We start from the raw sequence: 25774 nt of genomic DNA, 5'->3' as shown, positions 1-25774 counted from the left end.
AATATATGTCAGTATTGGAGCACTGGTTCCCATCCAATACAGATCACTAATAGTGCCTATAGTCAAACCAGTATAACGCTAGCAAGCCCCTCAGCTCAACTTCTACAGAGGCAGTATTTGATCAGTTTGTTTACTGGCACTGGGACTATAATGACAGACTGGACAGACATAATAAAATCACACTTGCTCAATAGATGCAAAAAAGATTTAGTGTAATTGATGAAGCTGGTATCAAAAAGGAAGTCCGTGCCATGGTAAAATCCAAGAAATCCTGACTCAACTACATTGCTGAGAAACTACAATCTGAGTACTCAGGATCAATGTTAGGAATGACCAGGCATCAGTGACAAGGAGAAGAACCACCATTAGTTTTAAGCATTTCCTTTGAATAAACAGTTTTCTATTAGTGACACTGAAAATGAAGTATAAACTTCAGTGTTTTGATTGTGTTTTGGGGCTGACTTTGAGACAGGTGGTCTTCTTGTAAGGAGACAAAGTTCCAAAAAATTATCACAACACCAAAACATCCCAGATATACAGCCTGTGGAGTGGCACCAACTTCTTAATCTTCAGTTTCCCAAGCTGCTTAAGATTAGCCTGAGAAATGAACACATGCATAGGAGTGGAACCAGCCTAAAGAAAAACTCCAATGAAAAGCAATTTGGCTGTAATTGTACACTGGGCAGTAAATAGCTACTCACCAATACGCCCACTCCTACCAGCATGCCTACTACTTATCCTGCACAGTGTTCCCAGCTGAACTGTATATACAGCCATGCCTTCGGTCAAGGGAAAGTGTGCTGAGCAATGACAACCTCCCCACCCCTAGGGGAATCTCAGGTCCCATGTGCACCTTACATAGAAGAGAGATGATATTAAAGGGCATGCTTGTTATAACTCTAATGTGCCCTAACAGGAGAGCTTTTTGAGAAGCATCCTTACTAAAGGCAAATGTACAGAACAAATGAAAACGGGGTAGAAATGTGCAAGGGAGAAGGGGGAGGGGAGAAATCAAACAGGAAGAGGAAACTTGATTTTAATGCAGAAGGAGACACAACTGAATGAGGCAGGCAGGGCTGAACATGGAGAAGGAACAATCCTCCCACCCTGGCTCCCAGGAAAGCAGGATTATGGGGGCAGAATAAAAGCCCTGAATTTCCTGCAAAACAGAACAAATCAAAAACATGACAAGCATAGACCTGCCTGTTTGGCCACTAGCACTAGTTTCTGGTTGAATTAAACCCACCATTTGTGAATAATCATATAAAAAAACTTTTTCAATTCCTACTAAAACAGCTCCAAACAGGAAGGGGTAATATCCTGTCTTCTATTTATTTAGCATCTGAGAGGCATCTGCTGTGCTCTGAACTCCAGACCAGCTGCTTTCTGCCACTGCTGCCTAAATCACAGACTTGTACCAAGCCGGGAAGTTCAGTGACTCAGGTTTTTCAAGACATTAGGCATTTTTAATTAGTGAGTTGTAATGCAGACTAACATTGAGCAAAACTGGTTTAATTTGCATTTAATTGCAGCAGTAGATCAAGCAACACAGGTCTGGCATCAATTTCAATAGAGGAAACTAATGAATAGTCAAGGTGTGTGAGAGAAACAGGAATTTCAGCTAAGTGAAAATTCCAGTCACTGCAGACAAAGACAAGAGATGGTGAGAGAGTGGGGCGGTATACTCATGAGAAAAATGGGAAGCAAAGCTTTCCATTTTGACATGCCAAAAATACATGGTAAAGGTAAAGTAGATTTATTTACCTAGGTAAAGGAAGTAGATTTATGAAGGACATGGAATCAAGAACACAGATTTGTATATACAGGATTTTTCATTATTAACAGTTGTATTGTTATTAATAAAAGACATGAGAAAAACAACAAACGCTGGACTAAAGCAGAGAAAAACTCCCAGACTGCAGACCAAAACCCATTTCAATCCAAACCAGCCAACTGCCCTAACTCCCAGTTCTTTCCAATGTCTTCCTTTCTGGTCCCATGAGCTTGACTGCTGTAGGATGGATAGAAAGGGCTGCTCTTTCACCTCCAGCCCAGTGACTGAAACTCTGGCACTATGACTGCCTTCTGCCTGAAGAGATAACTAAATGAGAAGTACCCATCATTATCCTTAAAGAAGTAAATTAACAAACAAATTAACAAACCAAGGAGAAAGGTATCAACTAAGTTTAGGCACTCAGGGTTACCTTGCAAGGTAAGTTACTAGACAGCAAGTCCAGACTGCCAGGGCCAGTAACCTCCCAAGAGCATGGTTACTCTTGTAGGGTTTTATAGTAAGCAAATTGTCAGATAAAAAGCTCCTACAAGGTTCTTTTACTTCTTCACAGTTACCTCAAACTGGCTTATTTCTGTGATCACTTTGGTGCTGATCTAGCACACTAGTGAGAGAGGAGAAGCTGTTAAGGCACCGCTGAAGTGAATGCATTATCCTGTCTCTAGCACGGATGGACATTACTGCTAATACAGTAAAACCACGTGCTGCCCCTTCTGCCAGAAAGCTTGCCCTTGGGTCAGGAGGCTGAACTAGCACTACACCTTCACTGGATCTGGCCCAAGGAGCCTGATGCAAAAGCAGGAGGAGAGGACAATGGGTGGCAGCAATCTGAAGTTACAAAGATCACACGTCACTCAGCATGGTAGGCTGAGCCCATCCACCAGCTCGCTGCCACCATCAAAAGGGACTTTACCATTCTCTTACATTCTCTTGGGGTCATAATGCATCTGGAAGAGGCTTGGAGCATTTCACTGGTGCCCTATTCCTGCTATCCCCCACACACAACGCCCACACCAACCTCTTCTGTTGTATTATGTGTGGCTGGGCAGGTTATGCTGGGGAATAGAGTAGATGTTCCAACAGATAAAACTTACTGAAAAGACACAGAATCCAGTACAAAGCAAAAATCAGCACAGACTGAAGTGCACTGTAGCTTTATGCAGAGCACTGTGTCAACTGCTAAGCACACACACACACTGCACACGGCTCTGTCACATCCTACCAGACAGGGAAGACCTGTTCATGAATTATGGTGTGAAATAAGCATTCTGTTTCTGAACAAGCAGCAACCATATCCCTTATACTTTAGGCCAAAACAGTAAGAGTTTAGAATATAAATCCCTCTTCCAGTCTACATCCCAACGTGTCTCAATTCCACAAATTCTCTTTGTTACTGTTGTAAAAGTCCCAGCTCAATCTTACAAACTTGTTAGATCCTTGCAGGCAGCTCAAGAGACACTGCTGACATTGGGACAGTGACAACTATCACCCTTGGTGTCTGAGAGCTGCTGGCACTACCTCCCACAGCCTTGCAATGAGGGCTGCAGCTGCTGCAGCAGTGAAGCCTCTCCAGGCTCCCTGTGACCCTGCGCATCAGAAACTGAAGTGAAAAGCCATAAAGGGAAAAGCTTGATAACAACCATGGCTGTAAAAACAAACAAACAAACAAACAAAACCCACCAAAATCAATTAAAAAATATGTTGTCACAGGCAGAGGAAAGAAAAAGCAAACCCAAGAATTTTCAAAGCTTTCTACGGATACATGCATAAACTAAAAATAATCAAAGCACCTGCAAGCAGCAAGCACAGACTTCATTTAACAGGTGATGAAAGACACTTATATTATTTGTACAAAGGTACAAGGCTTCCATGGCAGCAAAGAAACCAGAAATAGAACATTTGTTATCAATTCTGTGCTCTAAACTGATACCTCATTGTTTTTGTCCCTCCTATATTTTTTCTTACTGGCTTCTTTTTAAGAAAGATGTAATGCCTAACAGATGCTACAGCAGTGCTGTCCTCTAATGAATGGGTAATTAACAGATGAAAGTTCAGCAGTTGTTTCTAGTTACAGTCAGATGAGCTGTACACTCCTCATCCCATGAGTGAGGGATGGGGCTGAGCAAGCCAACCCCCGCCCCCATTCCACATTGTAAAATGGTACAAAGCAGTACATATTGAGTGGGACTTGGAGGTGCTGAAATAAAACAAACCCAGACCACTCAGGTTTTTTAGATGTCATCTCCAGAATTTAAGAACTGCGAATACTTACAATACTAGCTTTGCCAAATATTGAAGAATATTCACTACATTTAGTAAAGCTGAAAAAAAAAATCAGTACCAGATATCTGATGTTGACCAGTGAGAGATGTATGTGACACAGATTCATTGCAGTTTATTCATAAAAACTTGTACTTTTTCTATGGCAAATAAAGCTTTTGAGTAAATAACTTCAGAAGCTCTGCTGATCTTCCAAATGTAAACAGAAGAATGGAACTACTTGAAGAATATGGAAGAACTGCCACATATGAATGAATGCAATGAATGCCTTCAAATAACTCTAACCCAATTTAGTTGCTACTCCCACTACTAGATATCTGTCAGAGTTTTCATTGCTGCTTAGCTAAGCTTAGAAATACATCAGTTTGGGCTTGTTTGTCATTTCTGCATCAGGGTTTGGTTGTCAAATATATAAACTGCAATCATAAAAACAAGCAAACAATATAAAATACAGACTGGCTTGGTTAATCCTCATAATTATTCAGTTGAACTTTAATTATTGCAGGAGTAAGGCAAATGCCTCAAAAGGTTACAGATGAAGAGTCAATCCACAAGTGTGAATTAGAGTAACACTGTTATGGTTGAAAATATCACTATTGCCATAAACACATGGTGATGGGACATTCAGTGTTTTGAAATAAAAAAAGCATTACTTTAGGGAATCTGAAAACAGATTTCAGCTGGCAGTAATGTGAATGACTCCACACAAGAGATAAGGACACACATGCTTACAGGGAGCATGGGAAAGGGGTTAATAAAACTCAACCTGTAATTTCTGAATTACATTTGAGAAAGAAATATATTTTCTTTTGTGGGAGGCAGGGGTTGGGAGACACTACAGCATGCTTTATTTTAAGGACTGTGAGGACAGCTCTAAAAAAGAAAAAAAAAGAAGCCCTAAAAAAAGAAACCCTAAAAACATCACCACTATACATCTGATATTAAACCAATAAATGACTATGCAATGGTATTTAATTTAAAAATATATAAACAGGGATTTTTTTTTTCCTCCAAACAATGGTCTATGAACCCATAAGCTGAAGAAAAATCCTGAAAAACACACTCATACTTCTAACTGCTCTACAGAGTTAAAAACAGTTCAGGCCGCCATACTCAAAACCATTTACTAAAGAAAATATCAAGCCTTATATTTAAACACTTCAGTATTTATTATATCCTTTGGGAGTGGTTATGGAGAGCTGAACTACATACCAACTTACAGCAAAATAACTAAATCTGTTTTCATTTCACACTTTGCTCTAATTCTCAGCAAATCTGCATGTGCACATTTATTTTGGAATCAGATACTTTTTCAAAATGTTGCCACTGGCATTGGGAGAAGTAGAAAGAGACACTGCCAACACTGAGTGGTTATAAAGCAATGAAGAGGTAGCCAAAGAAGTACCAGAGCTCCCTCCTGTTTGAGCAGGGACTGCTCTAAATCGTGTTAACTGGCACCATTTGGCCACACTTGCCCAAATCATTTCCCCTATTTGCTCATCAGGAGATGCAGGATGCCCCACTGCATGTCCCATGCTGCCTCCATGCCAGCCAGTGGTTGTGTCCATCCTTCTGTGAAGTCATGGAAGCACCTACTCTGGGTCATTGCTGCTTTTTTTTCTTGTTGTTGTTATATGCATACCAAGACAGAAGAGTGCAAAGCCAACGACTTTTAAAATGAATGCAAGTGTAGACTAATGTCTTTTTCCCCAACATTAAAAGACCCACACGTGATTTTCAGAGCTTTAGAAACTAATTCTGTATAGCACTGGCTCCCCTGAAATCCAAAACGGTTTCAAGATTCTGATTTAAAGCTAGAGGCTGGTGGAACTACTACTACTTCATCACCAATGGTGCTTTCCTCCTTGCTTCTTGGTACTGTCCTGCATTATCTACTCATGAGGTTCTGATATGGACCAACTGAGGATCAAGTAAAACACTACAGCAAGAAGCTTACTGGTCACCAGTTGAAGCATTTCAAACTACTGGTCTTCCCCAACAACAGAAAGGGCAGTGCTGCCCTGCATGATGGACTGCAGAGGTGAGCATCCCTACAGGAACAGGATGAAACACACAAAAATGCTGCACTACATTCTTACATTAGCAAAAATTCTCTTCTTTTTGTTTTTAATAACAATTCAAGCCTCATTACTATAGCATCCCAGTATCTCAAGGTCTGTGCTATGGCCCTGTAAGGAAAACAGAATACCAGCAAATCAATCAGCTGTGCTTAACACTGGTCACATTAATCAGCTAAGCACAAACAGATTAGGTCTGATTTTATTTATATTTGCACAAACACCAAGATCTTCCCAGCATCCAAGAAGAAACCAGTTTGCAGCCAAAGTGAGAGTGGTCCCAACAGTAGCCTATTGAACAAGTTTGGACTGCCACTTCTCTGGAGAGTGAGTGGGGGGTCTGCTGTGAGCTAGCACCGACACAGCATGGACAGGCCAAGTGTCTCCTGCCACAGCTGGGCACAGGCAGTTAAGACATGAAAGCCACCACTGCCATGTACACAGGGCTGAAAACACAGCTGGCACGATACCACTCAAGAAGTGGACTGACGAGTGATGGACAAAGCCCAGCACAAGGGAACGGGACTGTGGTAGTGCACATCGTAGGTAAAATCATGGGCACGTCAGTAGCCTCATCATCAAAAGCTGGTTTTGAGGCAGTGAGTGTGAACAGAGGCAAGATAAGCACAGGCTGTCTGCCTATCTGGGTTGGAGATCTCACACTTTCATGTGTTCAAGTATGCTTTCCTTTACCACAACAGATGTTTTACTACATTTCCTTTACATCTAAGCAGAGAAAATGTTGGTTTTCCCCATCCCCTGCATGCAGCAGGCACAAGACTCCCAAGACTGATCTCGGCACTCCAGCACAAGAGGTGTTGCCATCCTGCCTCCAACCACCTCAGAAAGGCTATGCCCTGGCAAAATCCATTTTCAACCAAAGTCAAAGACAAATTGTGATCTTCAGGTATTAATACAGGTATTGTTAACCCTGAAATTTAATTATATATATATATACACTGAAAACTTCTACATGTTCAGCTCAGTGCTTGTCCATTTCCCATTTCTGGGTTGCCAGCAAAAAGCACTCTGAAAAACTTAGGACTCCATGTAACCAAGAAAAATTCTTAATCATCCTCCTGCCAAAAAAAATATCCTTATTGAGGTACTCAGAAATAGCACCCCATCGTACCATCTGAAGTGTATTATAGCAGATTTTCACGGGCAGCAGCTGGAATTAGGTACATACCTTTCCATTTGGTGTTTTTCACGTTGCAGCCTTAGTCTAATTTCTTTGAAGACACTCAACTTTTGTTCTGGCAGAAGCATAAGGAACAACTTACAGCAAAGCCTCAGAATTTTAAATCAGTGGGAGTTAAACACAAGGCCTTAAAAAATTCTAGACCCTATCTTAGGAGCTATGTAAAATATTTTTCCCCATTAACACTCTTCACATCTAAAATTTCAAAAGCCGCTGCAGACATTTACATTTACCATTCACATACTTTTTACTGCGAATCCTTCCGAGAGTCATATTACATAACTCAGCTGGGATAAGTATTTGAGAGCAATTAATCACTAGAGATACCACATACACATCTTCAATGAAATTTACTTAACCAAAGTCAAAAAAAGCATTTAACCCTTTCCACAGAAATCCTCAGACAGTAATTTTGGTATGTACATTACCATCCTTTACCAATTTATCTGGTAAAAGCGTTCTTCAATTTGTTTGCAAGGGGTTGCTAGAATTAATCAAAGCAGGGATTTTTGAGGAAGGCTTTTCAGGACTGTTAAAGCAGAAGGAGATTTCAGCCCAGGCACTAACCAGCAGACTGGCAAGAGGGCAGGCTAGGTTTGAAGGAGCAAGCATGAACCACAGTGTTGCAGAGTGTGTCTCTGGGCAAGCAGATGAACAGGAAATCCAAGACACCTTTTGGACCACTGGAATATATGGATCATTAGAGAAGGTACTTCTGTGGATTCCTAGATTTACTAGAGCACCAAAATGATAATAAAACAACTAATTTCATGGAATGTTGGGGTAAAAAGCAATACCTTGTATTACCTTGTATTTGAATGTCTACAGAATGTTACACAAAATAATGTAAATATTTTCCTTTATAATTAAAGTCATCTTAATTGTCACAATCAGACCAAGTCTGCAAAATACCACACTCCTACTCCTTGCCTCCTCAGATCTGGTGGATAAATTTGGCCACTGATGCCCTATTCATCAAAGCCAAACGGATCAAAGTACAGTTCAACAGAAGGCAAACCAATTCCAGCTAGATCAAGCTTGTACAACCTGCGAACTGAAGGGCATCTTAATTGATTGGGATCTCCTATTTCATGAGGATTGAGATGCAAGCTCTGATATTAGCTTGCTTGGGCATGGCAGTTGACCTTTCTGAGTTCTCTTTATTTAACTGTACAACAGGAATTCTGCTATCCTCAAAGCCCTTCTGACACTTTTGAGTGAGAATATCTTTTAGCTACAGTTATGGCCACATCTACACTGTGGCTCACTTTGAAATGTCAGCCTTCAAAGAAGGAATGTTGTTCTTCCACTTAAGAATTTTTAATTTCTTTTTTTTTTTGGCAGTGGTATTTTCATACAGAACTTTCTCAGTTCTTTGGGCACCAGCCCATTTTTCTGCACCACAAATTCAGTACTTCCTGTTTCCAAAATCAAGACCTGTCTTTACAAGACCTACAAAGGAAGATCTCTGACCTTCAAGTAAGCCTTAAACCATACTAAAGGAGATCTTGCCAGCTTACAGTACAGACTGCTGTCATTATTAGAGGTCTCATAGGGATGCTGATAACCATGAGCACTCTCAGCATCCATAGTACGCATAGGATTTAACCCACAGCATTTTAACTTTTGTTGATTTTTCACATTCATTTTGTTTTTTCCCTAAAATTTCCTCTAGCAAAACAAGTCACACTCCCTTCCACTTCACATGTTTATTTTTCTTTCACGAACAAATTAACCCCCCCACTGGCCACAGTAAGACAACAGACATGAGAATCTAACTTGACTGCAAGATGACTGTAGAGGACAGAATTTTTTTTAGTTCAATGGGACTGATGCCTGCCTCGTGCTAATTTTGTTTCTTTTCAGTCCACGCCTTTCCATTTGTGCCATCTGTTTTTGTAATCAATTTACCTTTTCCATCCACAGCAAAACAGGTTAATTAATTAAACGCAAAGGAGGCATCTACTAGATGTGCTTTAAGGTCCCTTCCAACATAAGCTATTCTATGATATGACAGCACAGGCACTCAGGTTTCCCCATTTGCTGATCTCAGGACACTCCAGAGCACTGGCAGAAGCCCAGCTGGGAGCCGCAGTGCCAGCTCAACTACCCCACAGCCACCCTACCGCAGTCCTGCTCTTACACCACACTCAGTACTGGACATTAACGAAGCTTGATGAAAAACTCAAGGGCAGTCTTCAGTTCGCAGAAACTCTGCTCTCAAACTTCAGTGTTCCAAAATACAGCTTGCAGAGCATTCCTGGATATACCACTACTCAGAGTGCTACTTGCACTGCTGCTAATTACTTCTCCTCCCAAAACAACCACCTCTCTCCTTTCATATATTTCAGTGAGAAGAATCGCAGCAAATTTGACAAAACATGAACCTGTGATAGCAAGAGCTGCTGAATGGGGAGTGGGGGAAGCTGGAGAGGGACAGGGATCAATAGGATTTCTTATGAAAAAGGATTTAAAAAAACGTACCACAATCCACACAAAGCGAGCTGTTTGCAGAGAGAAGACAAAAGGAATACAATAGCATTACCTATGCAACAGATAGGCAAAATGTTGATTTAAAACAATTACCTCATTAGGAAACACTGGGGGACATCCTCCCCACAAAAATAAATAAAAAACCAGACACAACCCCCGCCCAACTTACCTACACAGTTTTCACTTTTCTCTCTCTCCTACATCTTCACTATTATAAACAGTCTCCCAAATTCCCAAAGTGCCAGCCTCATAATTTTTAACTCCTGAAGCAGCAGACTGTTTCCTATGAGGGCAGTGCTTCAGTGTTAACGACGGACTGAGCTCTGAGGATGTGAGCATGGGGGAGGGAAGCTTCAATATTACAACCCATCCATCAACCACTTCTATAAAGCTCTTTTGTTCCAAGTTCATACTTAGCAACTCAAGGTCAAAACTGATGCTGGAAAATGCAAATCATAAGTCAAAACAGACTTTCACCCCTACATGTTTTCTTGACCTTAAATGTAAACAACAAACAGGCAAAAAGAAATTTTAGCTACACAATCTATTTATATAAAAATGTGTATCAGGGAATATAATCAAATTAAAAGTTACTGTGGGTATCATCTACTAATTATATAGATTAGGAAACCAAAATCAAAATATGTGCATTTAGGATAAAAGGTCTTTACTTTTTTGGCTTTCTTACAGTTTGGGCAGTGTCAAACAGCTGTTTTCACCTAGTGGGGACTTTTCTGTTTGTTTTTATTTGTTGTTAAGGCTTGCTTTTTAGTTTTGGGGTTTCTTACAGTTTGGGCACAGTCAATTGTTTTCACCTGATAAAGGGGCTTTTCTGTCAGGCTTTTCTGTCTGGTCTTTTTTTTGGTTTTTTTTTGGTTGAGTTTTTTAGTTTTGGGTTGGGTTTTTTGTTTGTTTTATTTTTCTTTGAGAGAGACACACACACAGACACACAAGGTTTGACTGAAAGCACCACAGGGAAAACTATCTGGTTTAAAAAACGCCAACCTTTTCCTCTCTGGTGAAAAACAAAGGAACACATCTCTATTAGTCTTTGTCTTTCAGAAGTCCTGGGTCAGATGTGGACACCCTTAGCAAAGAAGAAAAATAGAAGGTATTAAAAAAAAAAAAAAAAAAAAGAGCAAGGGTTTCATTGCAGCCGAGAAAACAGGATGTATTCCACAGACTACAACTGTTCTCCTTAGAAACACAATAGGGGAGGAAAAAAATCATTCACTACACTCAAATACTTAAGGCCAGACATTTTTGCAAGGTTCCACAGCAAAAAGCAACAGAGGTGCCAAATACCTGAGATTACAAGTTTATCCAGTGGATATTTCCCAGAGGTGCTGTAACAAAAATCAATTTATATGTACAATAGGAAGACAGTGTAAGACAAGAGAACTCTGACACAAAACTGTGACCTAGTATTTAAAAATCTCTTAATTTTAGGATGGTCTGGCAGTAGTTAGAATTGTCATCCCAAGAGTTTTATTCCAAAAGCTTATATATAACATCTTTCATATGGGAAAAGTCCTGCCAAGAGCTTTAAATATAGCTTTACTGAATGCCAGTTTGGCTTCTTCCATGTGAATTTGGACACTTTAACAAGAGTTTATGAACTTGCATTGAAAAAGAAATGAATGTATAATGATAGTTTGCCATCCATGTGTGTAAGTTATGGGTTATGTAAAATACCAGATAATCCTGCAGTCTAACATTTTAAAATAAAATTATTTCTCTCCAATAGCTTTTATTTAGCCCTTAAATCACAAGTTTCATTTAAAGCACCATCACGCTTGCACAGTCCTGGCAATTAAGGCAGCCTAAAAGATTGCTTATTTAGGGGCAGGATAGGAAAATGTGTTTAATTAGCAGCAACTCAGGCTACTGAGGAACAGCTTTATTTGATCAACTGCTGCAGAGGATGATCAAAAAGGTGTTTCCTGTAATTCTCACTGGAGTTTGCTTGCTTGCCCCGAGCAAGACGAAGAACAGAACTATATGTTGTGTTTTCTATCCTGCTTAATAAAGCTCCCATCAACAAGCAAAAAACAGGGTACTGTGGATATGTAACCTAGATCCTAGACAGTTTCCAAAAACTTAGCCAAGGACCTTTGTCAGAATTTCAAAAAGAAGCCGCTGCTGAAATTCTTAAGCATGCGGAAGGGTTGTTCAGGACTCCTCCTGCAAACAGTGAATGCTTTTCACTCCCTAAGAGACACTGCCAACAGTATCTGTAAGGTGAGACACTGGAAATAGTTTCCACTATCTCCCCTGGAGATAGTTTCCATCTTCCTGAGATTAAGTTTATTACCTTGTCTTTCAACAGAAGCAATAGGTATTTTTATTGAGAGTATTAAAGCACTTCCATAGAAGCACTTTAAGCAAGTTCAGAAGTCCTCAAATAAATAATTATAAAGAAAAATAAATACTATAAAATATTAATTATATTTTTTATAATATTATTTTTGGCTGCCAGCTCTATTACTTCATTAACTAACACCTTCCCTTACCCATCCCTTTTCAGATAAATGTGCTAAGACATTTACCTAAGGCCACAGAGTACCCCAGCACTCTTGATCAGGTGGTCCATCTTTGATACAATTAGCATTCCTCTTGGACAGCCTTCCAGTAAAAAGAGTGTACTAGTGTTCCTGGTTATAACGCTTTGACAAGAGGCAACGAGTACAAACTGAAATACAAGAAACTCAATTTAAACATATGGAAAACCCATTTTTACTAGGAGAGCTGTGGATGGAGATAGTCAAAACCCAGCGGCACACAACCCTCAGCACTTGGCTCACGCTCAGCCTGTTCTGAGTAGGGGGTTGGATTAAGTGGTCACAGCTAGAGGGTAACGATCAAATAGATCAATGTCCAGAAGGACATCATGTGGTGTTCCTCAGGAGTCTGTATTGGGATCAGTTTTGTTTAATGTCTTCCTCAGTGACACATATGAAGGGATTGAGTGCACCCTCGGCATGTTTGCAGATGACACCAAGCTAAGTGGTGCAGTTGACACACCTGAGGGACGGGACGCCATCCAGGGGGACCTGGGCAAGCTCAAGAAGTGGTTCCATGGCAACATTATAAGTTTTACCCTTTCCGTTGCAAAGTTCTTAATACATGACCTTTGGTGACTGCTCAAGCAGCCCCAAGAACTTTTTCTTGAAAAGTTTCATTCCATTCAAAGTCACTGTCTCAGCTTCAAGAACAATCACTGGGGTGGGGGAGAAATCAAAAAAAGGTACTGCAGCACATGGCACACAGTTCAAGCATCTCTTAAAACAGCCTGTAAATGGAGATTGTGCTCTACTTCAAACATGATCACGCAGAATTTTCAGGCTGAGTGATGAGAAAGACTCTGCTCACTTCAGTGTTCACCTACAGAGTTCATACCCGAGCTTGCTATTTGGTGGTATCTGCCTTTCATCAGTCAGTCCTTCTTCCTATTGGCTATTTCTGTTAAAAGCTGAGATATCCCAGAGTTCTCCCTGATAAGCTCAAACTTCTAGTAGAAATACACCCACGCTTTCATTTGTCATCAGGATTAAATGTATTCATATTTTATTTTTATAGGCCACTAATAATAACCTAATTTAGAAATACCATATGGGCATAGATGTAACTAGTGATAAAGCCAACAGAGCACAAACATGCCAAGCTGACAGGAGCTCAAAGGAAGACAAGCTTTTGTCTATCATGACCTAATTCGTTTTTCTACCAGTCGCACTACACAATGCATTTAAATCACTTAAATATTTGATGCATTAACCTGCAGCACATTATCTCTATGTACAATGCTAAATTACCCACTCTTCATCCAACTTTTTACAAGCCGTAGCTATTTCCCGACTGCAGCAAGTTTCACAATTTGTCAGCAAGGTTACTAACAGTAACAAAATGGTTTGTAAGGAAAAAGCTACTGTATTTTGTGTGCTGGGAAAAGGGGTGGGAGGGGAAAACATGCTCAGTTAGAGCAACAGGGTCAAAACAACACGCCTCAAAGAGCACTCCCTCCTGTGCTACATACCACGCTCTTCAGAGGGCACATCACAAATTACAGAATTCAAGCCAAACTCAGCAATGAGTGGGAGCAGTCAAGATAGTAAGCATTGCAGATGGTTTCGGTCTTCATTACCATCAAGTAGACACGATGTCTCTGTAACAGATATAGACAGAGACTTTTGTAACATGACAAACTAAAAAGCCCCAAGAGCTCTATGTTTTTGCGCTATTCTTCACCTCAGGGAAACATTCCATGGATTTCTAATTACCTGATTTTCCTCTAGACCTCAAGAATGCCCGTAACTGTTGTGAAACTTTTGGTTCTTCAAAACAGACCTTTTTAAACCACACTTAACTAAATTACCATCTTCTGGGTTCATTCGTATGTGTTAAGACTAGACTGTCTCGGGGCAAAGAGTCTTATAACTCACAGTTAAATCTGCATTGTGGCTGTGCTGTGTAAGTGCTTTCTAATGTTTTAAGGAAATTTGCTATCACAAGCAGGCCAACACTGCAGTTTAACCTTCATTCAGTGAGCACAGCTCCCTCTCTCCATGCCCAAGATTTCTTGAATGGCAGCCCTGTCTTACTGTTGACCACCAAGACAAGGTAGGACAAGAGAACTGCTAACACTCACCTTATTTTCTCCAGCTTTCTTATCTTTCCTGAAGGTAAAGATCATGATTATAGATTACAATTCCATTTATTTCATAATTATTATATAACTGCAACTGTAATTTCAAAATCAACTGCAATAATTATTTACATTGAAACCACCCCTGTCACGATCATGCTTGCCTCCCCACAACGAGGTAAACCCTACACGATGCTTCCCGGGATTTCGGGAAGCGCTGTGGCAGAGCCACTTCGGCACATGTTGCACAACCAGTGCTGAGCCCAGATGCAGCCCAACGGGGTCAGGCCCCCCCCTCCATGGGATTGCTCCCTGCAGAGATCAGGCTGTCCCAGCCTGCCCAACAGGACTGCACACGCTCCCCAGTGCGAGGGCAGCAGCCAGAGATAGAGAGAAGGGTGTTGGCCCTATGGAGATCGGTTGCTATACCAGTTTCCCATATCTTGGTTTCCATCAAGGTCCCGAACACAACTGGTACAAAACCCTTCAGTTCTAACCCCATTATCACCCTTCCGTTTCCTCCCATACCCATTCTCTACGGCATGCATTCAGCCATGCAGAATGACTTTTTATGATAAGTACCCTTATACCTTAAAATATTCAATCTTCTATCATATACACAGGGTATTAAAATAAAGCTAGCAGGAGGAACCACATAGTAACTACCTACCTTTATTTTAGCAGACCAAGAAAATAGCTCAACAAACAAGTTTTAGAAAACTGCATCTAAACTAACACACCAAGACACATTATGAACATTACTGTATTTTAATTCTCTTTCTTCCTCATGACAAATATAGAAAAAATGTATTTCTTTCTCATATTTAAAATATTAAAGTTCACGTAATAGGGTCTCTGTGTTTCCAACACTACAAATCAAAATAGTATAATGGAGACTATAACCATATATGTAATTGCATTATTGTTCATATACACATTGACATTATCTTCAATCCTACAGAGTGACTATCTCCAGAAATTCTTGGATTCCTGGACTTCTGCAAAGGATTATTTTTTTTTCAGTGTCTAGTACATATGCTAGAGGGAGGAAAACAAAAATCAGAATTTGAGTAGAAAGGATTTTATTTGCCTCATTTCCAGAATGGTGGTGGATCTTGCTGTGCACTCAATCAAGTTTTGCTTGTGCTATCTTTCTTCTAAATTGAAAATCAAATACCACAGTTAACAAAAAGTTTTGTTAAGAGCTTGTTTCCATTTCCTGGTAGAAGGGTTCTTTTTTTCTAATTCAGAAAGTTTTAAGCACCTCTAAGGACAACGTAGCTAACAACATTTTGAGATTTTTTTTTTTTTTACATTTAAAGGTACTGCATTAGCTAATCATCACTTGATTTCTCAAGCCTCACAAGTAGATTCAGTTACTCACCATCAACAAGATACTGAATAGGAAGGGAAAGCCAACACCACTTGCTTTGGAGCTCTTCCCTCCAGTACAACAGGAACAAAAGGTGCCACTAGAGATAACCCACTGAGCACTCATCTCGGGTCCTGCTGAGCTTCCTGTAAGCCAACTCCATCTGTTACCAAAAGCCAAAACTTGCTAAAGTAGAAAACAGAAGACAGATATCCATTTGCAAGGAGAAAGACTGGGCTTGCTTTCTTACTCAAACCCAAGATTTTGAGACACCTTACCAGTGTAACAGCCAGACACAGAAGAATGCATGTAAGCCAGTGAGCAGCAATATTTACCCCACCCCTTAAAAGTTGGTGAGAGCTCTTCTGTGGACAGCATTTTGATACTAAAAGGAAAAAAAATTGGGAGGAACAAGGAGAAAGAAGAGCATTCAAGTACAACCCATTACCATATAAAGCATACTGTAGAAACCTCGTTTTCATTTTCCATTTCGCCATTCAATCAGAAAAAAAAAAAAACTAAAAAAATTTTAAAACCCCACCATTATCACTATTACTCAATATGCTCAAAACTTCCATCATTTTTCCATTATGATTAACATTAACATTTATTGCAAGTAGAAAAAATAAGTGACTCAGTTCTTCAGATAGCATCCATAGTTCCAATATACTTCAGGAGGCATCTGTTATAGTCCTAATCTCTGAAAAGTAGGAGCTAAGTCAATTAAAAAATTACAACCTTAGAATAATCAAAATTTGCTTAGCTAGGCTACAGCCTGATTACAGTAAAAGGAATGTCCAATCAACCAACTTAACAGATATACTTGTTATCAAGATTTCAAATTAAAACAGAACTGCTGATCACCTATAGATAAGGGAAATTAAATCTACCTAAACATTAGAATGCTCTATAAGTTCAAAAGTTATAAGAACTCAGCCACAGATACACATTAAGGTTTATTCTTTTGAGTTTGTTTGGTTGTTTGGTTTTTTTTTTTACTTCAAGTAATACCTCGATACTCTCACTTCCACTGTTGTAATGGTGTAAATAGGTTTTGCTCTTGATTTATACTCTTATAGCAGAGCAATAGACAAGTTTGGAAAGGAAGCAATAAAATGAAGAAAGGGACATACTCAGACAGGATTAAAACTAATTATGGTGCCATCCATTGTGCCACAATCCCAGCCAAGAAGGCCTTTCACAGAGGCTAACACCAGGGGTATGAAATGGAGGGGTGAGAGAAGATATCATGAGAAAGCCAGAAGCTCCATCAAATTTCACCCTTCCCTTTCTCTGCTTCCCATCCTTCACCTCCTTCCTCACTAACCCAACCAACTATCAGGCCTGCAGAGTGTTGTATTTGAGGAAGGGGAGATGCTCAAGGCCAGTTTTAACAGGCACAACATGGGTGGTAAGATGCAGAACAGACACTGAAACTGTCACACCTCAGAACAGGCAGGGCTGAAGATGGAAAGGCAGCTCAGAGAACACCTAGAGCGGGGAGATGAAAGAAAATGAAGAAAAGAAAAGAAAATAAGAAGATGGAAATTTAAAAAATTAATCAGGTCTTAACCTAAGAACTGTGTAGTCCAGTGGCTGCAACAAGGAAATTACCAAGAGGAGTTATGACAAAGCAATTACTTGATGCTGCCTCTCTCTGAAAGAATAACTACCCTGCCTCCAGATTGCACAGCACCCTAAGCTCAATCACATTCAGCAGGACCTTAAACATTTATATTCTAACTACTCCTAGTTCTTAAAGGGCAATGAAATCTCATATGCACAGTGCTGATTAAAGGACTAGAGGCCAATAAATAAATAAATAAAACCTAACGTAACCACCATAATTCACAAATGACGAAGAGGAAAAAACCACAACAGCCTAAAGCCAGAAGCAGCCCTACCCAACTAAAGCATGGTAGGATATAATAAACAACTTGCAAAGTCCACCCACATTAATCTGTGCTAAACCCACAGGTAGCAAGATATTTTTCTAGTCTCTTAAGTGGCATGTCATCCAGGCTTTCTGGAGACTGCCATACAACCAGCAGGTTTCCTATCCAACCTACAGCCAAGAACAACATTTAATTAGCATGTTTAATTGATCTTGTTAACTGTGAAGGTGGACAGCTTTGATCTCGCCTGCTGATAGCTAGTTTAGGACTACAAAAGAAACTGGGGCTTTGCATAATTGCCAAGCTTTCAATGGGCATTTTTTGATTCCTTCTATTTCTCAATCTCCCTTTCTGTTTGTGCTGCACTAGTGCTCCTGATAACAGGAACCAAAGCACATGCCCTCATTTATTGTACCATTTATTTGAGCACGAACGGGAAAATAAGAAACACGAGGAAAGGGAAATTGCCACTCCTTCACCCAGAAAAACGGCAAAGGGCCAGGAATTACCACAGTGACTCTGGTCTGGGCATATTAAGCACAGTATCCTGTGGCTGATGGCAGCCAGCACCAAACACTTCAATGGAAGATGCAGGAATCACTAAGCACATGTGGGATAATCTGTTCCCCGTCTCCCTTGAGCCTCATCTGACTTTCCACTGATTAGGGGCTGGTTTAAATTGACAGAGGTTTTGAGGAATTTCAGTGGTTTTCCAGTGTGTTGTTTTATGTTTGTTAATAGGTTCATCCAAAAAAAAAATGCCCCTTCTGCAGGAGATTCATATTAGCAGCTTAGGAGAGAAGCCCACAAGATCAAGATTAGTAGCTCACACTCAACCAAGCTGAGACTGTGCCAACACTAATAGGAAAAGAAACTTCTGAGGACGTTTTAGTGTATCCTAAAATATCTAGCAACCTTCAAAATAGACCCTAATTGAAAACAACTAAACACAAGTATGTTTAATTCATTAACTACCTCTCCTAAACACTGTTTTCCTGAATGATCAAGCCAATCATAAGATCTACGGAAATAAACGTTCATAGGTGGTGTATAATGGGTTCTGAGCAATGTACAAAGCAGCTCTACATTTCAGCCAAAGAGTGTCAACTGTTTTCAAAACAGCAAGCCAAACCCTCATCGAACTGAATTCAGCTGGATCTTTGCCACTCAGCAGGACAAGGACTTGGCCCACCATCCCCATGGGAAATCTTTTCCTAACTCAGACTTTCTTCCTGCTTATTTCAAACAAAATCTCCTTTGGATCAGGTTGAATTTCCACAGATAATTAGTCTTGCACTAGCTAAATAAAACAAGAGTTATATTGCTTCTAAGCAGCAAACTGAATAATTACAACAGGGTAAAAGAGAAAATTTCTTCCTTTTTCTTTTTTTCCCCCAAGGAGAACTGAGGAATTAACTGTTTAACATGGTTGAACTTTGCTGTTGAATCTTTGTATTACACGGCAACAGAGAGAAGTACCACACCGGAGTCATCTCAAGCATCTGCAGAGTATCACAGATGAACTGTAGCTCCCAGATATTACTAGAACGTAATTCTTCTACCAAAGCTTTCTCAACCGCACATCACGGTTTTGGTGGTTGGTTTGGGGTTTTTGGTTGTGATGTGGTTGGTTTTCTTTTGGGGGAGGGGGGGTGGTTGTTTGGCGCTTTTTTTTCCCTAAACCTTTTTCTAAAGAAGGTTTGTCCTTGCTGTTGCAGGATGATGAATATCTTGTACTCTCTGATCTTACACCAGAAACTATACAAAGTCAGCCAGCCCCTTCATCTCCTGCCTACTGTTGATACTGTCTCGAATAATGCTCACTTTTGGTGGCTAGGGATGGAGGAGGGGTTTCCCTAGGAATAAGCTGAATAAAGCTTCCTGTTCGGCTAAAGCAGGAAATGTGCCCCAGTACTGCCTTGCACACAAAGAGTGGAAAATACTTACTAAACAAAATAGCAGGAGATGAAGTGTAAACTGGATTGGCCTTCCATCATGCAGACAAATAGAAAGCCATAGTCCCCACCCCCAAGCTCTCTTGCATTAATGTGCTTAAACTTGGAGGAAAAAAAAACAAAAACAAACCCATACATATGTATACACATTCTGCATCAAAATCAAATGATTATACTGTGCCTTTAAAACCAAACACTGAAGGATTTCAAACAACAACAACTCTAATTAGGAGGTAGCATTTCCTCCCTCCCACAGAATCTGTTTCTTCTTGTTTGAACAGGAGGTACAACTGGCCAAACCCCATCCTACTACTGGAGAAACTGAATCAGAAGTTGTCATTAGGTTAACCTCCCAGCATCTCTCTCAAAACATCTCTTCAGAAAGACTTTAAAAAAAAAAAAAGCATAGGAGATGGAAGGGACAGCATTTCAGACCGTCAAATCATTAGGATCCACAGAAAAGAACAGCAGTATTAATTTTTGTATAAATATTGGCAGATGGTAGAAGACAAATATTAACTGGAAAAAAAGTCCTTCCTCATGCCCTATAAAAACAGTGACTGTTTAAGGCCCCACAGCATTTCCCAAGAGCTGGCCTTGTAATTCATGCAAGACTTCTCTGCTGCCATCATATGCCTTTTGATGAGCTCTGATCACTTCAAAGAAGGGCTTGTCCTCACCCACCCTGATGTTTAAGAACTGAAAGTGATGAAAAACTGCTTCATCTAATGCTAGGTCACAGCTACAGATGCACACTGTTAGAAAATGAAAAGCTGTTAGGCAAGTCCCGTGGTGCAAAACATATTAGAGCAGCTGGGTGCTGGAAATACATGACAAAACATCATGCAAAATAGCAACACACATAAGCTTAATGAAAATCTGATGAAAAAAGTACTGAATCTAATTAATTCTCTAGACATGGCTAGTGCAGCTGAACTAAGGTATACTGTATACTACACTTGAATTTTATAAACCATCTTGAGCCATTAGTGCCTCCCACCACCAGGAGTTATAAACCAGTCATCAGCCCACGGGGACATGTCTCATCATATTTTGATGTCCCTTCTTATGGCACAACACCCTGCTCATCTTGCAAAGCTGAAATAAATACATGTCAGGAAAGCATTTTACTGGTTGCCCTTAAAAATATCCTTGTATTGAAATAGAGTCAAGCACAAGTTTCTCAGTTGGGGGGCATAAAGGGAAGCTTCTCTACCACCCTAGACAAAAAGTTTAAGACAGCCCAACCAGAGAGAGCAGAGTCAGTGGTGAGCTCCCCCCCAAAAAAAATAAAAATCAACCATCACCAAGATTGCGTACATCTGAAAGCTACCTTCAATATCCTGAAGCAGACATGAAATTAAAACTCTCTGAGTACGTGTGGCATGCCAATACAAAATCCTCGGAAAGCAGGCCTCCCAGCTGAATGGCGTGGCAGAATTACAGCCACTCTTGACAGATGAGCACGTTTACCCCTAGTAAGGGTTCTTACCCCTAGTAAGGGTTCCAAAGGTGTAGCACCTACTGCAGTACAGCACATCCTTAACCAGTTTGCCTCATCACAAAGTTCTCTCCTGTGTGGAGCAATGAATGGATGTCCTTGAACTAATGCATTCACTTCAGGATACCAAGGACTATATAGCAGAAGAGAATCAGCAGAAGTAATTTGAGACACATTTACCTATTAATACTCTAGTATCTATATCTAGGAGCACATGGATCCTACACACACAAGGACACACCGTACAGACAGACAAGCAAGCACAGCAAATGACTGTAGAGAACGACTAACAGAAGACAAAGAGCTTTGTTCTGCCTGCTTTCCCTCCCTCACAGCCCTGCCCATGCTCCAAGATGAACAAACACGAATGGAACCATGTTATCTGAAGGGTACTGCATGGAAACTTTACTTTGAAACAAAATTATGATAGTAAAAAATAAGAAACCCCCAAAATTTCAGTGTATGTACTTTTCCCAAGCACCATGGACATACATAGCTTATCTTCTACTAGCTGCCAGCCTGCAGCTACTTCCCAGGAAGTGGTTGTGACCCAGATTTGAAGTTTGCTAGTCCTCTTCTGGTCCTTCCCATACAACATCATGGTGGGATCACAAAAATCACTCTGGGACCCTGAGCTCCAAGAGGAAATTATTGTTGGGGCCCCACAAAGAGAACAAAAGCCATATATTCAAGTAGAAATTACCCTTGATTTGAAAAGCAGGTTTACAATGTCCCATCCCCTCCTCCTGAAAGCCACAGCAAAATACTTAAATAATCTGTCATGCTGCACCTGTGTATGTAGATGTGCACCACAAGAGGCACAGAAGTTTACAATATCTGCCCCACAAGGTTTATGATTAGCAAAAATCTAGTAAATGGGAAAGCAACTAAATTTGTTGACAATCCTCATTGTTCTTACAGCCCTGCACCAGCAAACAGCTTTCTTCACAAGGCTTCTGTATCTTCAAAAATGGGAAGGGAAAATCCCCCTTGTCCTTGTTCCCCAAAAAAAGACAGCATTATTAAACCATTCTCTTTGTTTTTCATATATTTCCCTTTAACGTCGGGAACAGGGTTAAACTTGCAGACAAGCCTTGACAGCTTGCATTGTAGAGACATTCATGATTCTAACTACAACTGATCATCATACCTGATCTCCTTAGCCAGATCACAATATCTAGAAAGCCCATAAGAAGAGAATTGTCATGGCTTTATGTGCAACTTCATGTCAATATGCTTAGCCAACACACCAATTCCTTGCGACTGATAGGCAAATAAAATAACCTTCCTTCAAAAAACAAAACAAAAAGAACACAAACCAAACCAAACCAAAAAAACCCTAAAAACTCTAAAAACTATATTAGAAAGAAATAATCATTATTTCTCTTCGACTTTAATAGATGAGACTTTTGAAAAGTAAATATTAGCAGCAGCAATGCAGCTTTCAAGTAGCAAAACTGAATTGACAGCAGAGACACTTAGAATTTAAAACCAAATAGAGAAAGCCAAACAGAAGAACTGCATCCAGTTTAGGGCATCACAATGACAGGAACAAAGATCATCAAATTAAAAGCAATAACAGGCTTAGCCCAAAGAACTGAGATGTAACAACAACAAAAAGTAGCAAATATATAATTTGTGCAAAATTACGACTAAGAGAGGATACAATAACTAAGAGTCTGATACATGTAGAATTTTCAGGGTTTGCACGGTACAGCACTAGCCTTATTTCACCCTTCCCTTTAGATCCATTGCATATGTGTATGGTAATCATCAGCGCTCTGTTTAAACTGAGATAAATAAATACTCTTCCTATCAGGGCATCAATGTGATATACCACTACACTGCAGGTATGCTTAGTAATAACATGTTCTCATTTCAGATTTGACTGCACCATACCATGCTATGCCAAACGAACATAACTATATTGGTAGAAAAGGGTATACATGTCCTGGTGAAATGCTTCTTAAATTTGTTACACAATTACAAAGCACCAAAAAAGTTAAAGTGGTTATCACAAAACTTAAGCCTCACGCAAAACTTGAGCCAAACCACAAGATTTGGTAAGGATGATGAAGGTGTCCTCCTTTGAAGAAACAGTATACCATAAGGAATAAGTCCAGAATGAAACCCACACAGGGTTTATACACTTTGAATCTTATCTGTGAAAGGCCTTCCTTATCAGTTTTGCTCATAAGTATGCCATGTGCGAAGTAAGCTTTGTACTTCCATTCAAAAGAAAACTATTGGTGGTCTTTGAGCACCAACCCTATGTGGGCTGGGGCTTACACCTTAAAGAGCTGCCACAAAAGTTGCAACACAGTTCTTTGGGCTCCTGAATGCTTACAACATCAGTTTACTCTCTCAATGTGCTGGAAACAATCTTGCACATTGTCTGGTGGGAGCTTGGAAATGCACAAACAAAACTCTATGTACCAGATACAATTCTTATAGGATCCTTTCTCCAAAGTTGGACCAAGCTCAGAAAAACAAACACTTTTCCAATAACTCTGTGTAGCTTTACAATTAATCACTTCTGAGGGCACTTTGCAGGCTCTAAAAGAAACTTTGAATCCACCTCCCCATGCTGCCACTACTTAGGAATCTGAGGCTGAACCTAGATCTTGCTGCTTGTACTTCATGTGAAGTTGAAAATAAGTTTGGGATCAGTGCTGCACAAAGAACAGAAGCCTGGGAGAACCGACAGAAAATGAGCTGCAAAGTACACCAAGTTTCTATTTACTGAGGTCTTCCCATGCACACACAAAAGAATTAATCAGGCATGTGGGCTGACCTGTCAGAAGCTCCGCTGATCCCAAGTTTAGCACAAACCCGGCATAAACACACAAACAAACTCCCCCGGGGATCACCACGCTATCACCTCCCGGCGCTGGCGGCGCTGGTGGCCCCCCGTCCCCGGCCAGCCCGCCCTGCGGACACGTTCTCTCGAGCGAGCCAGGGTTCCGCCGGACAGAAACGCTGGGAAAACACCCGCAGCCACCGGCTCCGCACGCTGACACCGCCCCTCCCGCCGGGGCGGGCGACATCCAGCGCCGGAGCCGCCGGGACGGAGCCCGGGACAGGGTCACCGGGCGGGGGATGAGCAGCGCCCCGCTGCAGCCCGCGGGACCCGCGAGGAGCCGCGGTGCGACCGGGAGCGGCCGTCGCCACCTGAGCACGAAAAAAGCGAGACGGGGACGCTTAAGTTCCCCCTCTTTCTTTTCTTTTTTTAAAATAAATGCCTAATTAAAGCCCAGCCTACCGCGCCAACCGCTCCGCCACCGGGCGGGCGCCCTCCGGCCAGTCCTCCCGCTCCCCCAAGCCGCCCCGCCACCGTCCCGGCCGAGCTCGCAGCGGCGGGGAAGTGTGGTACTCACGGATCTTGACTTTGCGGTGGTCGAGGCGAGCAAGCAGCTCCTCCAGGGCGCCGAGGCGGCGCTGGAGCCGGGCGTTGCGGTGACAGAGGGAGTCCGCCTCGCTGAGGATCCCGCCGAAGATGTCGCCGGCACAGCGAGAGAGGTCGGAGAGCTGCATCAGCAGCGACACCAGAGCGTACGAGCTGACCTGCTCCAGCGTCCCGAAGAGCGGCACCGCGCCGCGGCGGCGCCCGCCGCCCCCCTCCGCCGCCCCGGCGGGGTCTCCCGGCGCCGGGCCGCCCCGCTCCGCGCCATCTCCGCCGGCCTCCTCCAACCTGCACAGCTTCAGAGGCTCCAGGGTCCGCAGCGGGAACGGCATCGCGGCCGGGGCACGGGGGGGCAGCGCCGGGCACGGCAGCGGGAGAAGCTAGGCGTCCCCGGCACGAAAAGTCTTCATCCGCGCAGCGGCCGCGGTGACAAAAGTTCAGAGAGAGGAGAGGGAGGGAAGGAGGGAGAACAGCACAACAACAACAAATGAATCGGGGCGGGAGGGCGGCCGGGCTACGCGCTTCGGGGCCGGGGGAGAGCTGCCGCCGCCGCCTCGGCGGAGGGGGAGCCCCGAGCGGCGCCCATGTGCGGGAGCGGCCCCCGGAGGCGGGAGCGGCCCCGGGAGGAGGGAGAGGGAGGGGATGGGAGGGGAGAGGAGGGGGAGCGGAACGGGTCGCAGCTCCGCCGCACGGCGGGCGCGGGGAGAGCCCCGGGCGGCCGGGAGACAGGAAAGAGCCCGGCTTTCTCTCCCCGAAGTGGGGATGGGGCGGGGGGAAGAGGAGGAAGCGTGGGAGGGGGACTGAAGCGCCCTGGATGTGGCCACTAAGGAGGAAAGCCAGACAGAGGAGGAGGAGAGAAAGAGCCCGGATCAGCCCCACCTGGGGAACCCCGAGCTGTTGCAGGCACTTTTCCGAACGCGCCAAACTCCCAACCCGGAAAGCGAGAGCAGGAAAAAGAGGAGGAGGGAGAGGAGGGAGGGGAACCTCCACGAACCTGGGAAAAGCAAAAGAGGCCGCCGCCTACCTGTGGCTCCCCAAACTGGAGCCTCACCCTTCCCGGCCAGCCAACAGCCAAGGTAGCTGTTCCCGGCCCGGCCCCGCGGCGCGGCGCTGGGGCCAGCGGGATTCCCCAGGGAGAAGCCAGCCCCTCCGGCCTCCCCTG

The 25774-nt window shown here is 42.2% G+C and overlaps 1 protein-coding gene across 6 annotated transcripts in view; it reads right to left on the bottom strand.

Annotated features, from left to right (window-relative positions):
- NHSL1 (NHS like 1) overlaps positions 1-25119 on the bottom strand; it is a 181293-nt gene extending 156174 nt beyond the window's left edge. For 2 of the 6 annotated variants that reach the window (XM_050315064.1, XM_050315065.1), the window contains exon 1: positions 24587-25115. In XM_050315064.1, coding sequence (XP_050171021.1) covers positions 24587-24944 — 358 coding nt within the window. In that variant the 5' untranslated portion in view covers positions 24945-25115. Of the gene's footprint in view, positions 1-24586 lie in introns of all 6 variants that reach the window. The other 4 variants (XM_050315066.1, XM_050315067.1, XM_050315074.1 and 1 more) reach the window with 3 other exon arrangements.
- Between the last annotated feature and the right edge of the window lie 655 nt (positions 25120-25774).

The sequence above is a fragment of the Myiozetetes cayanensis genome, unplaced genomic scaffold (assembly GCF_022539395.1).
Source record: "Myiozetetes cayanensis isolate MyiCay16 unplaced genomic scaffold, myiCay2020 scf2-11, whole genome shotgun sequence".
Taxonomy (NCBI): Eukaryota; Metazoa; Chordata; class Aves; order Passeriformes; family Tyrannidae; genus Myiozetetes; species Myiozetetes cayanensis.
This window is presented reverse-complemented; position numbering and strand designations above follow the sequence as displayed.